The sequence below is a fragment of the Staurois parvus genome, unplaced genomic scaffold, assembly GCF_062004578.1.
Source record: "Staurois parvus isolate SC_StPar_1 unplaced genomic scaffold, SC_StPar_1.0 ptg002245l, whole genome shotgun sequence".
Lineage (NCBI taxonomy): Eukaryota > Metazoa > Chordata > Amphibia > Anura > Ranidae > Staurois > Staurois parvus.
The window spans coordinates 143636-161633 of NW_028320041.1; the positions used below are offsets into that span (position 1 = coordinate 143636).

The window sequence follows — 17998 nt, forward strand, 5'->3', positions numbered from 1 at the left end:
TGGAACACAAGCTCGCGGCGTACACAGATGATATGTTGTTCTATATTGTAAACCCTAGATTAACGTTACCTAATTTAACGAGAGTATTAAAATACTATGGAAAGCTATCAAACATAAAAATTAACCCCTCAAAGTCAGAGTATTAAATATTAATATTCCAAAGACAGAGAAACAGACTCTACAAAAAGAATTCTCCTTTACATGGAAGGAAAAAGATTTAAGCTATCTAGGAATAAAGTTAACTCCCCCCATAAAGAATATATATCAGGCAAATTATATACCATTAATAAACGAGATAAAGGATGAGTTGAAAAACTTCATTGGGATGGCTTTCCTGGATAGGTCGGATAAATATGGTAAAGATGGTGATCGTACCAAAAATCTTATATATGTTTCACAAGTTACCAATATATTTACCAGGGTCTTTCTTTCCGACCCTAAAAAAAAATGATACTTAGGTATATATGGGTAAATTAAAAACCAAGAGTTAAATATGAAGTTCTGTGTAATGATAAAAGGGAAAGGGGGTTTAAACTTGCCTAACTTCAGGAAATATAATCATTCGGTGCTACTATCACGAATAGCAGATTGGATATATAACTCACGGGGGAGAAGCTGGGTAAAAATAGAAAGTACACTTAGTAAGTCACATTTAGATAGGATTATTTGGATTCCACAAACGTTTCGTACAATGGACGAAAATACAAGCACTTCGACACGGAATGTTTTAAGGGTATGGGATGTAATGCAGAAACAAATGGAATGGAAGTACAATTCACTGTTAATACCATTGGTTGGAACATAGTTTTTCCCACTGGGGAAAAACAATACTTCGGAAAAATGGATACAAGATAGAAATGCACATTTGAAAGATACTGTAGACAAAGGGAAATTATGTTCTTTTCAAGATTTAAAGAGTAAAAAAGATTTATTTTTCACATTAGATGAGTTGCGTTACTACCAATTAGGACACTTTGTTGCAGCGCTCCCGTAGCCACTAAGGACAGTGGAGGATATGTATCCATTTGAACAAATGTTTAGTTCAAATACAATTCAAAAACATGTCACTTTCAGGATTTATAGGATCCTCACTGTAATGGCTGGATCAGATTCTCCATTGCACTTAGAAAAGTGGGAAAAGGAAGTAGGAACAAAACTGAATGAGCAACAAAAAAATTAAATATTTAAATTAACACATGGGGTGATGAATATGAATACAGTAGAAATGAATTATAAATGTTTAGTTAGATGGTACATTATGCCTAGTGTCACGCAAACAACAATCAGAAGTCTCACCTTTGTGTTGGAGGGGGAGTGGGATGAAAGGAACAATGACACATTTAAAGTGGGAGTGCCCTAAAATACTGAAGTTCTGGCAAGAAATAACCCAATACATACAAGAGATTCTGGGGATTATCATATCGAAGGACCCGTGGGTTTGTTTATTCCATATAAGAACAGGGTAATATATCATTTAATAAATGAGGCTAAAGGACTTGTACATACATTTTGGCAAGCCCTAGAGCCACCAAAAATAAAGGATTGGATAAATAGAGTTGAGTATACATATATGATGGAGGAGTTATACCATTTGGACGTAGATCAAATGGAAAAATTAACAAAACAATAAAAATGGGGCAGATGGTGCAACTTTAAACCATCAAAAAGATACCTTGAAATGGTCAGAGTATAAAGAGTAGGAAGAGCCTAAATGAAACGAAGGAGTGTCTTGTAGGAGGGTAACAGAGAGGAGATACGATAGGAAGGGGGTGAAGGTAGATTGAAAGAATATTTGAGGAACTAGAAGCAAAAGAATATAAGAATATAGAAAGTGAAAAGGGGAATAGTGATGTGAAGGGAATAGGGTATATTTGTGTAAAAATTTATATTTTGAAATGCTGGTTGTAAGATTATTTTGTATGAAAAATTTTTAATAAAATATAATAAAAAATAAACCCGAGAACCTAGTGATCACATGGCTGCTGATGGCAGTTTTCAGTCTTCTTGGAGTGAAGAGCAGTGACTGTCAGTCACTGCTCTCCGCTTTGTCCCTTCAGTGCTCACTGTAGTGGGGGCAGGTACAGCTTGCTTTGGCACTCAGCTGAGCACTGAGAGGTGGAGCCAGCTGTCAATCAAGCAACTGGGTGGATACCAACAATATGGTCAGGATCCTTCCAGAGCCTGGAGCATCTCTACGATGGCAGCTGACAGCAGGTTTTTGTATGCTATAGGCTGAATCTGGGTCACCGGAAAACAAAGGTAAGTGCACTGCTGCAACCCAAAAGAGACGTATGACCAAAACAAAACAAACAAAAAAAAAAAGAAAAAAAAAAAAAAAAAAAAAAAAAAAAAAAAACTTTGGACATACTTCTCTTAAGGTTTGTGTCTAAAGCAGTGCATTCTTAGGGGTGGAAAGTGACAATGGACGAAGTTAGAAAAAAAAAACTTTAGCTTTTAATAAAATATTACAAAGATAACTTCGGAACCATGAATGTCTTACCTTTTAGACTAACAAGGGCCTTTGCAGAAGAATCTGGAGAGAAAAAAAAATTATATTTAGAACGGTTTTTATCAATGTATAAACTGTACATCATGATGCAAACTAGCAACTAGGTACAAAATTGTACTGCACCTAATAAAACATGAGCAGACGATTACCAAGCTATGAGAGATATCAGATCATGAAAAACAGCTGTTCTTCTAAACACGGTTCTCCAAATCATGGGGAACTGCTTGGGGCACTACTTTAACACACACAGTAAAGCTCAGAAATGATGTGCTTGGTGGAAGAAGCAGCTCATTCTAGCGTTTCCTACCAGTGACAATAAAGAGGTTATGCTGATCTAACTCCGAGCCTATGTGGCATCTGGTTTTAGAAGTCATTTTGGAAAGAATAGCGATTTCCAAAGAGAATTTAGTGTTAGTGTGAAAACGGAGGTGGCATACATAGGAAAGCTTCAGAGAGGGGTGCATATCTGTAGATTAATTTCTAGCAATGTCTGTGCAGAGACTTCAGACAAAAGCCATAGCCAAATGTTAACACTTGGCAAAACATATTAGCCCTTTGAGATGTGAACACAGAACAAGCTAGTATCTGAGGGTTTCTGAGAGTTACCATGCACATAGTGGTATCGAAATACCGAACCCCAGTCTAATTGGATGTTTAACCACCTCCTTCCCATAGGATGTACCTGTATGTCCTCAGGTAAAGTGGCTCTACCGGGATGATGCCTGCAGCTACAGGTATCATCTCGGTACTTTTTTCTTAGCCCGCGATTCTCTTGTATGTAAAAGCCATCCAAGCAGCTAATTAGCCACTGGATTGTGTTTACAGGCACTGGGATGGGTCATTACAACCCCCCCCCCCCCCATGATGCTTCTCTGGGCTCCCCCATGTGCTCAGGAAGCCCAGCACTGAACCTTGCAGTTGTGCTGGGTTACCATAGAGGTTTTCAGAGACCAGATCATCTCTGGTCACCTCTATGGTATCAGGAACCGGATGCGGGCAGTATTTTGTTCCGGTTCCTACCTTTTATCTATTACTAGCTTGTACAAGCATCAGATCAGATCAATCTTGGTCTGATCGGATGCTGTTAAGGGCAGAGGAGACATCTGGAATCTGATAGACCCCAGATGTCTCAGTAAAGAGGACCTGTCAATGCAGATTATTGTCATCAGCGATGTTTATATTCATTGTGACACTAATAAAAAGTAATAAAAAAAAAATAAGTGTAAAAATAAAAAAATTCAAATAAAATAAAAAGAAAAAAATCTTTTTAATTGCACCCCTATCCTCCCGTGTTTGCGCAACAGCGAACGCACGCATCGGTCCCTCACGCATATGTAAACGGCAATCACACCACATGTGAGGTATCATAGCAAATATCAGAGCGAAAGCAACAATTCTAGCTCCAGACTTCCTGTACAACTTTAAACTTGTAACCTGAAAAAGGCATTTAAAGCATCACCTATAGAGTTTTAGGTACTGTAGTTTGGTGACGTTCAACAGGCATTCTCAAATTTAAAGCGTGACATGTTTGGTATCTATTTACATGGCATTACATCATCTTTTATAATTTACCAAAAAATGGGCATTATATTGTGTTCACTAAAATTAAAGGTATTTTTTCCAAAAAGTTAACATTTAAAAAAAGCGCTGCACAAATATCATGTGACATAAAAAATTGCAACATGCACCATTTTATTCTCTAGGGCCTCTGCTTATAAAACAATGTTTTGGGGTTCTAAGTAATTTTCTACCAAAAAACTGATGATTTTTACATGTAGGAGAAAGGGGTTAGAATAGGCTTGGGAAGCAGGTGGTTAAAAAAAAAACAAAAATCACTACACCAGAGGCAGCTATTGTCTCACTTATGGAAGTGATATTTGTTCTTGCATACTGCACACTAAAGCCGTGTACTTCTCATGTTTACAGCCTAATAGCTGGAATCTAGGGCATTGCTGCTTCTGACTGTTAAGTCTCACCAGACTGATACTTGGTGATGTCACTACTGTGCTGTTCAAATGTTCACTGTTCTTGCTGGTGAGAAAGCTGTACCTGAGGACCTGCGGTTTAAGAATCTCCCTTGCTTCTGCTTCATTCATTCTGTGGAACCAGCCAATTCCTGAATATTCTTCACCAGTCAAAGGCCAGTTCTAGCATGGGAAAGCAAAATCCTGCCTCTGCCAAGATGGCCACCTCCACACAGAAAGATGCTGTGCAGACCAAGGCATGGTAAAGCTGGCCATACATGGTTCATGGGCTGAATGAGGAAACAAAACTGAACTGATTCCCTCATACACAGATTTGGTGGATGTGGAGATCCTATCAGTTGTGTCACTGTTTTATTATAGTGGACTCCGCTACTGGCAGAATACAATGGCAGCCAATTGGCTGCTTGCGCTGATTGAAGCAAACATTTCTTTCAAGCCTTTTATGAAAAGTCAGTCAATAGACAGACTTCTCAAACTGGAATGGCCATAGATTATCGGAATTTCAATTCCTGCATGGCCAGCTTAAAGTGGTTGTAAAGGTTGAAGGTCTTTTTACCGTCATGCATTCTTACATAAACGTACAAAACCTGTTGGCTGCTCCCCTCACAGCCCCTCCCTTATACTCATCTCAGCTCCCTCTAGATCCAGCGATGTGCACAACAGCCTCTTTTGTCCTGGGACTCCCTCTCCCCACTGGCTAAGACAGCAGCAGGAGCCATTGGCTCCCACTGCTGTCAATCACAGCCAGTGAGCTGATGAGGAGAGAGTGGGGGCAGGGCTGAGCAGCAGCTCTATGTGTCTCATGGGCACATAGAACAGAGCTTGGAAGAGAGCATGCACCGGTGCCCCCATAGCAAGTGGCTTACTATTAGGGGCACTAGATAATGGGGAGGAGCCAGGAGCGCAGGTGGGGTACCCAAGAAAAGGAGGATCGGGGCTTCTCTGTGCAAAACCGTTGCACAGAGCAAGTTAGTTTTTTTTTTTTTAAGCCAAACCTGTAATATCAGTTTAAGATAGTTATAGGAGAATGACCAGCTGCATGGTGCCTACAGGCAATAATGGTGACCAGTCTTTTCGAAACTGTGCTAAAAAAAAGGCAAGAAGAGGGCACAGTACAGGTCTTGCTGATCACTTCTTGACTGCACTATAACCGAATGACTGCTCCAGTGTGGTCCTCCAATTCTGGGTGTCCTATGACCCTCCCAGAACGCGCCCCCAGCAGCACGCACCCGATGCTCTCTGTGTCCTTTGGACACAGCTGATCACATGACATGGTAAAAGGCCAATCAAAGGCCTTTTATAACGTTATCAGCTGTGTCCAATCACAGCTGATCACCATGTAAATACACTTGCCGGTTATCAGCAGTACTTTCCTCACGCTGTCACTGCGAAAGTACTGCCAATACCTAGCAACTGTTAAAGGAGAAATTTACATTGATAATCAAGGCACTGATTATCAGAGCAGCCTATTAGTGCAGTCCATCAGTGCAGTCTCATCAACGCACATCAGTGAAGGAGAAACACTACCTGTTTGCAAAATGTTATAATAGAAACAAAGAAAACCTTTTTTTTTTTTTTAAATATTCAGTCTTTTTTTTTTATAGTGCGAAAAATAACAAAACCCAGTGGTGATTAAATACCACCAAAAGAAAGCTCTATTTGTGTGAAAAAAATAGATACAAATTTCATATGGATACAGTGTTGCATGACCATACAATTGTCAAAGTGCGACAGCACTGAAAGCTGAAAATTGGGCAGAGCTCAGAGCGGCTGTAAAAACTCAGCAATCAGCAGTAATGTGAACGCTGAGCTCCCACACTTAGAGCCGGCGCTGGACAAATGCAGCATCCACCTAGGTATGTTTTCTTTAAAAAAAAACAAAAAAAAACAAAACAAAAAACAAAAATTCTTTCACCTGTATATTTATAAAAAAACGAAAAAGTTCCCTGTGTCATTCTATGCAAATCCGACATATTCAGTGAGTACAGTGACAGGAACAGAAGCCAAGTTTCCGTGAACAAGGTCTCTCATATAAAGGTAACAAAATATAACTGGAAAAAAACCTGGTCTTGTTAAAATGATACGTTTTAAGTCTTAGCTACAATATCTGATTGCAGACATTTATGTCAATTCAGCAAGCTGCTTTCTCAATCAGTAAAAATGTTTACTAATTAAGATTTGTTCTGAAACAGCTACTATGTAAATCCAGTTTTATCACACACCTTTCAGAAACATTTGTAGAAGAAACCTCTGGCATAAAACTGGTACAGAGAGATACTAAACAAACAATTGTAACAAGATTAGAAAGCCCAGGCTACAGAGAATGAGTCCGTAGGATGCTGTTTGGATCAGGAAGTAGCAGGCAGCCCCTGTAGGCCTCCTAGTGCTGAAAGGACAGCAGCTGAATGAAACACATGAAAACAAAGAACACTACAATAGGAATAGAAGTGACACGCTACCTTTTGGCTTTTAATAAAAAATAATAGCTTGGCTCACAGGACGTTGTTTTTGTAAATTTAGAAGCAACCCGAAACATCCAACAAGCAATATATCAAAAAGGGCAATGGAAATGAAAGGGACACGGTCCTGGGATGTGAGCGAGGGATATTTTAGGTTCAGCAAATGGGAAGTCAGTGTGGTCACACGGGGGAGGGTAACAGCTGAGAAAAGCTATGGAGGGAGGAGGTGATGAATTCACATTCAGGGGGTAAACAAGTGGGAACCCAGATACTCCAGAACATGACAACTGTGAAACAAACATTTGGCATCAGAACAAGGGTCTGCCCTGGGGGTACTGCACAGCTGTACAAGATGACAGGCAGGACCAGTACTAGAAGTAAACAAAGGGGCATGTTTATAAAATCATTTTCCCCACACCCTCTCTGCATTTTACTAGTTTTTCATGATTTTGCGAGTGTGTGTCCAGATATTGATAAAGCACAGAAACAAGGTGTCCGTTTATGACACAGAGAATAGCTGCGATTCAGAGGATCGCAGCTATTCGCTGGTCATTCACAGTTTATAACACTAAGGAGATCAGCGGAGAACATGTTCAGCTCTTCACTGGAGATCGGTGTTCTCCCTCCAGATTCTCCAGCCCTGAGCTGGAGAATCGGAGGGACCGCAAACTAAGCAGCGATAATTTACCTCTGCTTAGTAAACTGATCTTTTACTGTAATCTCGCGAGATTATAGTAAAATCAGCCGTTTACCACCGTTTGTAGACCGTTCTCCCTTCGTTCGGAGAACGGTTTCATAAAAGGCATTCACAGGAGAACTGTGTTCTCAGAGAATGCCGGAGAACTGAGCAGCGATCATTTATCGCTGGTTCATAAACGGACACCTATATGTGTATGCAGAAATAAAGTTAAAAAAAATAAATAAATCTTTGTTCTAATAGCTAAAAATAATGGCAAAAACTGCAAGGAGAGAAGAAAAAAAAATAATTGGACCACATTCTGGAAAATTGCTTCTGTATGTTTTCAATGAGAGTAGTGGATTAAGCCTGGTCAATACCAGAATATAAAAAAAGCAAATTCAATATATGAAGAGGGCTAAAAATAGATGTCACTGTCATACCGCAGTAAGAAATTGCCATACTTTGAAATACAAAGCCTTTTTTCTATAAACAGAGCAACTGCAAAAGGAAAAAAAAAAAAGTTGGCAAAATTACGAATTGTACCTTGACATAAACAGGCTTCAGTAACAGCATAGACATCCAGCAGTGAACAAGAATAAGGACTTGATTAAAAGTGGTGGGTTATTGCACACATTTCCACTGTTCATATCTCAAACATAAAATTGTTTTAATAATGTAGTGAAGAAAAAAAATCACGTAGAAACCCACAGCAACCAATCAGATTTCACATAGCTGTTGTCAACTTAGGGAAAGAGGACTTTTACAAGCACTTTTTGAATGTGTAAAAATGCACATACTGTACATTGCTAACAGCCCAGCCCCAGGTGAAGACCAACTCGGAGCTTTAACATGGCCATCATTTTCTGCATTGAGCATTAACATGGCCATCATTTTCTGCATTGAGCATTAACATGGCCATCATTTTCTGCATTGAGCTTTAACATGGCCATCATTTTCTGCATTGAGCTTTAACATGGCCATCATTTTCTGCATTGAGCTTTAACATGGCCATCATTTTCTGCATTGAGCATTAACATGGCCATCATTTTCTGCATTGAGCATTAACATGGCCATCATTTTCTGCATTGAGCTTTAACATGGCCATCATTTTCTGCATTGAGCTTTAACATGGCCATCATTTTCTGCATTGAGCATTAACATGGCCATCATTTTCTGCATTGAGCTTTAACATGGCCATCATTTTCTGCATTGAGCTTTAACATGGCCATCATTTTCTGCATTGAGCTTTAACATGGCCATCATTTTCTGCATTGAGCTTTAACATGGCCATCATTTTATGCATTTGAAGTGCAAACCAGCAAATTGTCGATGACTTTAATGTAAAAGTGCACCACAGTTCAAAAGCTTGACCTGGTTTCCGCTGTACTACATTTCTTTGGAAGCATTTCCAACTGCAGGCAAAGCAGGTTTCAGCCTTTCACTGCATTTTCGATTGGTGCATAAGCAGCTGCTTTTAAATGGGTACAGCTGCGTTTAACAAGAATGCACTTCAATATGAGCCAATTACAGAAATGTACAAAATGCTATGACTGGAGATAGATGTATATGCACAAGTGACTTTTATGGTTTTATATTTAGCCCCTCGACAATGAAACATGTGGCAGCAGTCTACAATATCAGGCAGGCAGATGCAGTGCATTTACAAGTTGCAGGGCAGCTCAGTAAGTGAATTCACCTGCATGCCTGGGTCCAAAGCTGGCCATATACATTTTTAGTCAATTCCAATGACTCCAATCACCAGGAATCTCAGTTATGATCACAAGTAATTGCTAGAAACTAAGCAATTTACAACCCATGTGTTTAATCGGCCACCAAAATTTGATTGTGAAGTTACATTCATGTAATGAATTGACCATTTCAATACAGTTTACTGAAAGATTGACCTGAAATTAAAACGATATGGAAACAAAGGTAATATGGCAATTTCATTCAAAGCAAACTCTTCTACCCAGTTCAATGAAGCAAACTGCGATTCCATCTACTTGTGGACAATCATTCTTAGGCCTCGTTCTCCTAGAGTGCACCGTGTACCGCACAGATGTCATATTGAGATACAGCCGCTCTGTCCCAAAAGACAGCAATGGGACTGCCTGCATGGAGCACCTGTACATCCCTGTGCAGATAAACCCAGCCCTGGGGTGCATGTCCCCTAAAATCAGACAGTGTGAGTTTAGGGACACCCCCCCGCACAGATGTCATATTGGCACACAGCCGCTCTGTCCCAAAAGACAGCAAGAGGACTGCCTGCATGTAACATCTGTACACCCTCGTGCTAGTAAGCATGGCCTCGAGTGGGTATATGGTATGAATGAGGCCTAAACCATCACTAAGGCTGGCCATAGACAAATTGTCGGCCAATAAACGAAAAATCAGTCTGTGCCGTTGCCGATGCTGCCAATGTCCACGAAAAACGGCCGTTTTTCGTGTATTTTCCAGCATAACCGATAAAAATAAACAAGAAGATCCGCGAAAACCGGTCGACGGGCTGGCCCCACTAACGGCGTGAATATCGGCTGATTTTTCACACGGACGAAAATTCGGCCAATAAACGACCTATGGCCTGCATAAGTCTATGATTTGTTATACGATTTCAGCAAATAACTGAATTGAAAGTTCAAAATGTCACACATATGGTCAGCTTTATGACAAATCTTCAGCCAAACCACAAATACACAATTAAACTACATTTATACACGTTATTCTACCCAAGATCCATTAAGCAACTCTTATGATTCATACACCATTTTCACAGTATGCAACCAAAGGGCAACACTTTCCAGAGGTAGACCATTCTCCTTCCTGTAATACGGAGGAAAGAGAATTTATCGATGATTAAAAGAATGAATGCAGAATCAGATTTTTAGTGAGGGATTTGAATTGTGGGATCATATTTTTATCCCTTCCAGCCCCCTCCTCTCCTGTACATCTTTATCTTGTCTCTATATATGTGATCTATACATTAACACCATCACCTCCCTTCTCCTGCACCATAGCCCCCTCATCTCCATCCTCCCACTACATGTGACCTGCACATTAAAGGCCTTGTACACTGTTAAATGTTTTTGTTGCTTAAGGCCTGGTTCACACCTATCTGGGTAGCATTATGCTGCGAGAAAGGAAAAAAAACCCAAAAAGTTCCCTGAGCCTTTCCAAAAAAAGCAGCAGCTGAAAACGCATATACACCCTGTTCCAAATGATTATGCAAATTATATTTAAGTGTCAAAAAGATTAAATATTTTGTTTTTCAGTTTAACTCATGGATGGCATTGTGTGTCAGGGCTCTTTTGATCACTGAAAACAATCTCGGACACCTGTGATAATTAGATTGGCCAGTGAGCCCAATTTAAGGAAAAACTACTAAAAGAGGGTGTTCCACATTATTAAGCAGAGCACCATTTTCAAGCAATATGGGGACGAAAAAGGATCTCTCTGCTGCCGAAAAGAGTGAAATAGTTCAATGCCTTGGACAAGGTATGAAAACATTCGATATTTCACAAAAACTTAAGCGTGATCATCGCACTATTAAGAGATTTGTGGCGGATTCTGAGCACAGACGGGTTCGTGCAAATAAAGGCACATTGAGGAAGATTTCTGCCAGATCCATGCATCGGATCAAGAGAGCAGCTGCTAAAATACCATTACATAGCAGCAAACAGATATTTGAAGCTGCTGGTGCCTCTGGAGTCCCACAGACATCAAGGTGTAGAGTCCTCCAGAGTCTTGCATCTGTATACACCTTCTATTCGGCCACCACTAACCAATGCTCACAAGCAGAAACGGCTGCATTGGGCAGAAGAATACATCAAGACTAATTTTCAAACAGTCCTGTTCACTGATGAGTGCCGCGCAACCCTGGATGGTCTAGATGGATGGAGTAGTGGATGGCCACCCTGTTCCAACAAGGCTGCGACGTCAGCAAGGCGGTGGTGGAGTCATGTTTTGGGCCGGAATCATGGGAACAGAGATGGTCGGTCCCTTTAGGGTCCCTGAAGGTGTAAAGATGACCTCTGCAAAGTATGTGGAGTTTATGACTGACCACTTTCTTCCCTGGTACAGAAGGAAGAACAATGCTTTCCGTAATAAAATCATCTTCATGCATGACAATGCACCATCTCATGCTGCAAAGAATACCTCTGCATCTATGGCTGCTATGGGGATAAAAGGAGAGAAAGTCATGGTGTGGCCTCCAACCTCCCCTGACGTCAATCCTATTGAGAACCTTTGGAGCATCCTCAAGCAAAAGATCTATGAGGGTGGGAGGCAGTTTACATCCAAACTGCAGCTCTGGGAGGCTATTCTGACAACTTGCAAACAAATTCAAGCAGAAACTGTCCAAAAACTCACAAGTTCAATGGATGCAAGACTTGTGAAGCTGCTATCAAATAAGGGGTCCTATGTTACAATGTAACGTGACCGGTTCAAATGTTTAAAAAGTTAAAATGTTGTTAAAAGTTTCATTGAAATAGCTTTTGATTTCAGTAAATATGCTGCAAACACAACAAATGACAATTTTCAGTTCTTTACAACCTATAAAGTGTTTTGAAACTTACTGTGCACAATAATTTGGAACAGTGCATTGGAAGTTTTTTAGGTTTAAAAAAAAAAAAAAAAAAAAATACTGTTATTAGGAGGTTTTTCAATAAAATTTGAATTGTACTCTTAATAGTTGATAACATGAGAATTATGCTGACTGTTATTTACATCAATTATTTAGGTAAATGAGAAAAATATCATTTGCATAATAATTTGGAACAGGGTGTATGTGAATGTGTCCCATAGGAAAGAATGTAAATGGACTGTAGTGTGTTTCTGCAGAATACAAAAAGCACTAAAAACCGCATAGGTGTGAACCAGGCCTTAACTAGGTATTAGTCTAGTTTTATTCCCTATAATGATGGGGGCTCACCTCTAGTGGCTGCAGTTTTTAGTTTCATGGTTGATTGATTCCTCTATATCTATGTATTGCTGCAGCTAGCCTGCTCCTAATCACCAAAGGGGCAGGACAACATATTTTTCTGGGTTATACAGAATGCTTGCATTGCCATCGCTTCTGTGTTGCACCTCAAATGTGAGTGCTAATATTATGTAACATCATCTCCCAGCTGCATAGGCCAATACAATACAGCCTCACTGACCTTTCAACTCTCAGCCCAAAATAGCGTACAAGAAATGATGGGACTTTAAAGTGGCACTAAAAGGAGGATACTCATCTTCTCAACGCTCCCTTGCCTGTATTTTCTCTTGTGTGCCGGGTTTCGGCCATTTTCATTGGCTGGCATGGGATAACGTCATTCCTGCGAATGCACAGGAGCTAGTCATCCAGTCACACAGGATTGGCCTGGCCGCTATAAGCCGAGCATGCCCAGCTCAGTTTATAGTCTGGGAACACCTGTGAGCAAGGAGATAGGTCTGCTGTCTCTTCTGAAATAAAATGCCTGCCTGCACACAGTCTGGTTTACCAAAACTGGTTCACTTAGAATCCTGCGCACTTCTGCATAGAAACCAATCAGCTTCCAGGTTTTATTGCTAAAGCTTAATTGAAAAAGCTGAGGTTAGAAGCCGATTGGCTACCATGCACAGGTGCACCAGATTCTGAGTGAACCAGCTTTCGTAAAAAACAAAAACAAAAAAAACAACCCATAATATATGTATCATAGTGTAACTTTAATACCACTTTTAGGTAATTAAAATCACTTTCCACATAAAGAAAGCACAGCACTTTAAAACTCTGGGCTTCCAGCATCTCACTGCTATGAGGGGGCACAAAGCACATTCAGAAGCAGGGAAGCGGTCATCTTAGCCTCGGTTTGATCTGCAGTTGTCATGGAGCTGTGCGTTATCAGTTAGGACACCATGCATTTGCAAGCTTGACAGTTCAAGCAATTGGAACAGTTATTAATGGCATGCCTTGAATGAAACCATTTCGGGAAACAGTTAATCAATGGGTTTAGTTCCGCTTTGAGGATATTTGGATGAGAACAGAATCTCACTGGTGCTCTTTCTAGAATGCCTAAAGAGGTGTACAGCAGAAGTAGAGATCAGTGTATGGAAAGATCTCGGAGTGCCTTGGTATGATCAGGATGTATTGTATGTATCATTTCATTATAGGGCTGCAGGCTTTAGGCTAACAGAACATATACTCTTTATGGGCGGGTTCACACTATAGAAACGCAGTCCAGATGCATTTCTGTATGCGCATTTTTGATACGCTTGATGCATTCCAGTTTGTTTTTTCCCCTCTTTTTCTTCAATTTAATTAGGGACATGTGCGTTCCAGTGTGGTTTTTATGCGTTTTCCAGTACAGTTCTGTGCAGAAAAAATGCAACATGTTCTATTTTTTTTTCTGCAACAGGAACTGCAAACACTGATGTGAACTATGACATTGACAACCATATAACCCACTTTCTGTGTGTTTTGGATGCAGACAAAAGCAGCTAAAACGCATGTAATGTGAACTGGCCCTAAATTAAAAGTCTACATTGTCAAAATATTTGAGATCAGGGAGTCTAGTGTCAGATGGAGAGCCATGAGACTATGGAAGAATTAAGGTAATAAAATAAAGGGACTGAAGAGTTGGGGTAACAGTAAGGCTCCATTCACACTTGAACGACTCCAGATTTTCTCATCTTTGGATGGGTGCAACTTGGATGTGACCTGTCCCTCTGCAAAGTCAGACCCACTGTTGCATATAAAACATTTAGGTATGACTTTCAAGCAACTTTTGAGGGTGAACATTGAAGTCTATGGCCCTCAAGTTGCATGAAAGTTGGATCAAAGTAGTACATGAACTATTTAGAAGTCGCTGCAACAGTTTCACATACAGTTGGTCCATATATATTTGGACTCAGGCACAATTTTAGTTTTTTAGGTAGTTACCAAAATATATTCAAGCTTTAGTTATATAATGGATTTGGGCTGAAAGTGCACAATGTCAGGTTTAATTTGAGGGTATGGACCTCCAAATTGGAGGAAGGATTTAGGAATTACAGATCTTAATAGTAGCCAACCCCCCTTTTTCAGGGGACCAAAAGTAATTGGACAATTGAATCAAAAGCTGTTTCATGGCCAGGTGTGGGCTACTCTCTTTATTTCTTCATCAATTAAGCAGGTAAAAGGTCTGGAGTTGATTTTAAGTGTGGTATTTGCATTTGGAATCTATTGCTGTGAACCTACATCATGCGTTCAAAGGAGCTGTCCATGAAAAATAGAAAACCCAGATTAGACTTTGCCAAAAAAACATCTAAAAAGCCAGACCAGTGCTGGAAAAGCATTCTTTGGACGGATGAAACCAAGATGAATCTGTACCAGAATGATGGGAAGAAAAAAGTGTGGAGAAGGCTTGGAACAGCTTATGAGCCAAAGCACACAATGTCCTCTGTAAAACATGGTGGATTCAGTGTGATGGCATGGGCATGCATGGCTTCCAGTGGCACTGGGTCATTGGTAATGTGACAGAAGACAGAAGCAGCCGGATGAATTCTGCAGTGTTTACAGATATACTGTCAGCCCAGATTCAGCCAAATGCAGCACAGTTGATTGGACGGCACTTCACAGTACAGATGGACAATGATCCAAAACACACTGCAAAAGCAACCCAGGAGCTTCTGAAGGAAAAGTGGAATGTTCTGCAATGGCCGAGTCAATCACCTGATCTCAACCCAATTGAGCATGAATTTCACTTGCTGAAGGCAAAACTAAAAGACAGAAAGACCCACAAACAAAGAACAACTGAAGACAGCTGCAGTTAGAGCCTGGCAAAACATCGGAAAGGAGGAAACCCAGTCTTTGGTAATGTCCATGGGTTCCAGACTTCAGGCAGTCAGTGCCAGTAAAGGATTCTCAACAAAATAATAAAAATAAACATTTTATTTATGATTATATTCAATTGTCCAATTACTTTTGGTCCCTTCAAAAGGGGGGGATGGCTACTCTTAAGAGCTGTAATTCCTAAACCCTTCCTCCAATTTGGATGTACATACCCTCAAATTAAACCTGAGAGTGTGCACTTTCAGCCCATATCCATTATATAACTATAGCTTGAAAATGTTTTGGTAAATACCTGAACTAATAAATTGTACCTGTGTCCAAATATATATGGACCTAACTGTATATGAATGGTTATCATTGGAAAACATGACTTGCGCATCTTTGGACATTAAAGTTGCATGACAAGTGTGAATGGAGTCTTATACTCCTTATTTAAAAAGGCCCCTGTACAGTCAGGTAAAGGGTGCCCAGGGTTGTGTACAAGGCCCTGCTAGAAATGAGGGGTCTCATCATACTTATGAGGAGACAGATACAGTCCTGTCATGGGTCCCAGTGTTGGGTATAGGGACCCTAGCGATGAGGAGACAGATACTTACTATCCTGTCATGGGTCCCAGTGTTGGGTACAGGGACCCTAGTGATGAGGAGACAGATAAGGTCCTGTCATGGGTCCCAGTGTTGGGTACAGGGACCCTAGTGATGAGGAGACAGATAAGGTCCTGTCATGGGTCCCAGTGTTGGGTACAGGGACCCTAGTGATGAGGAGACAGATAAGGTCCTGTCATGGGTCCCAGTGTTGGGTACAGGGACCCTAGTGATGAGGAGACAGATAAGGTCCTGTCATGGGTCCCAGTGTTGGGTACAGGGACCCTAGTGATGAGGAGACAGATAAGGTCCTGTCATGGGTCCCAGTGTTGAAGTGCTGGGTACCCCCTTAGTTAGGTTTAGGATGGGAAGTGTTGAGAGTGACATCTACGCACTCTAAGCCGTGGTTATTGGTGTTAACAGTAATTCACTCAAAACAGGGACCTTACTGTTGATGATGCAACAGATATCCTTCTCAATCAGGAATCCCAGTGAAGAGCAGGAAAGCTTCTTAGGCCAGGTTCAGGGGCCCCAAATTTCTGAGGTGTTGGGTATAGGGCCCCCTAGTGATTTTGGCAATCCCCTTCTGTCAGCCCCAGTGTTGGGTATATGGCCCCCTGGAAATACTGGATATTGGCCATCCTGCAATGTCAGGAGCCGCAGTGTTGGACGTAGGGCCCCTTGTGATATTGGCTATCTTCTCCAGTCAGGGGTCCCAGTGTTGGCTACTGGATCCTCTAGTAGTATTGGTTATCCTGCTCTGTCAGGGGCCCCAGTGTGGGATGTGAGGCCCCTAGCAGCATTGGACACCTTTTTCAGTCAGTGGCCCCAGTTTTGCATACAGGGCCCCCATTGGTATTGGCGATCCTCCTGATTGCGGGGCCCCCATTGGTATTGGCTACCCTCCTGAATTAGGGGCCCCAGTGCTGGGTATGGGGCCCCCATTGGTATTGGGGCTCCAGTGCTGAGTGCGGGGGCCCTGTAGTGGTATTGGCTATCCTCCTGATTCAGGAGCCTCAGCGTTGGGTGTGGGGCCCCCATTGATATTGGCTATCCTACTGATTCAGGGGCCCCAGTATTGGGTGCGGGGCCCCTAGTGGTACTGGCTATCCTCTGCAGTATGGGGCCCCCTAGTGTTGAGGTGATAGGTCACCTCCTTAGAGAGGACAGTGTTGAACCCAGGTCCCCCCTCAGCCGGGGCCCCGCCGACTCCTGTCAGGCAGTGTCGCCCCCCGGCCGGTGACAGGTCCAGCCGCCGGGCAGTGACAGCCGCTCCCCGCCTCTCTCACCCTCTACATCGGCCAAGTCGGAGTGTGGCCCCTCCTCGTCTTCCGCCCCCGAGCCGGCGGGGCCCCTGGCGCTCTTCATCCTCTTCATGTTGCCGAGTCACGGGCTGGACAAGCCTCCGTTGGGTTTGAACTCCCCTCTCTGCGCCGCCATTCGCGATCCCGCTCGCGTTGCTGGGCGAGAACATGACGTCAGGACAAACACAGCGCAGGCTGCGTGCGCGCTCCTGGGGCCGCGCGCCCAGCTTAAGAATGAAGACGGGGAATCCACAGAAGCGCGCAGGCCTGCGGGCGCGCGCTCCATGTATTCCACTAGGGCCAGATCGCTGGCTGGCTGCTCCCAACTCCAGCCAGTCAGAGCGGCTGATTGTATGTCCAAAACACAGAGCAAGTATTTGTCTCATGAGATTCCCGAACATAGGGCAGAGGACACACGGGGGAGGGGTGCCTACCACACATGAACCAGATCCCTGATTATCCGCTGTGATTGGTGAGTTCTCACATCCGGGGACCTGCCAGAGATTGGGGCTATTTTCTGCCAGTACACCTCCAGTGTGGGGCTATTTTTAGCAGTGACACGTGGCAGCTGGTGGAGGTGACCTGAGATGACTTCTACAGGAGATCTGAGCAGGGCTGCCCGGCTTCCTGCACTCTGATTGGAGGAGGGACTCTAACAACACTGTCCAGGACATGGACAGGCAATGTGA

At 42.1% G+C, this 17998-nt stretch overlaps 1 protein-coding gene across 3 annotated transcripts in view; it reads right to left on the reverse strand.

Annotated features, from left to right (window-relative positions):
• Nucleotides 1-17487, reverse strand: part of LOC149431468 (protein lin-9 homolog) — a 65787-nt gene extending 48300 nt beyond the window's left edge. For 2 of the 3 annotated variants that reach the window (XM_089665579.1, XM_089665578.1), the window contains exons 1-2: nucleotides 17295-17487; nucleotides 2501-2533 (exon numbers count right to left, since the gene is read on the reverse strand). In XM_089665579.1, the coding sequence (XP_089521705.1) occupies nucleotides 2501-2533; nucleotides 17295-17382 (121 nt within the window). In that variant the 5' untranslated portion in view covers nucleotides 17383-17487. The remainder of the gene's footprint in view (nucleotides 1-2500; nucleotides 2534-17294) is intronic. The other variant, XM_089665576.1, reaches the window with a different exon arrangement.
• Nucleotides 17488-17998: the final 511 nt, after the last annotated feature.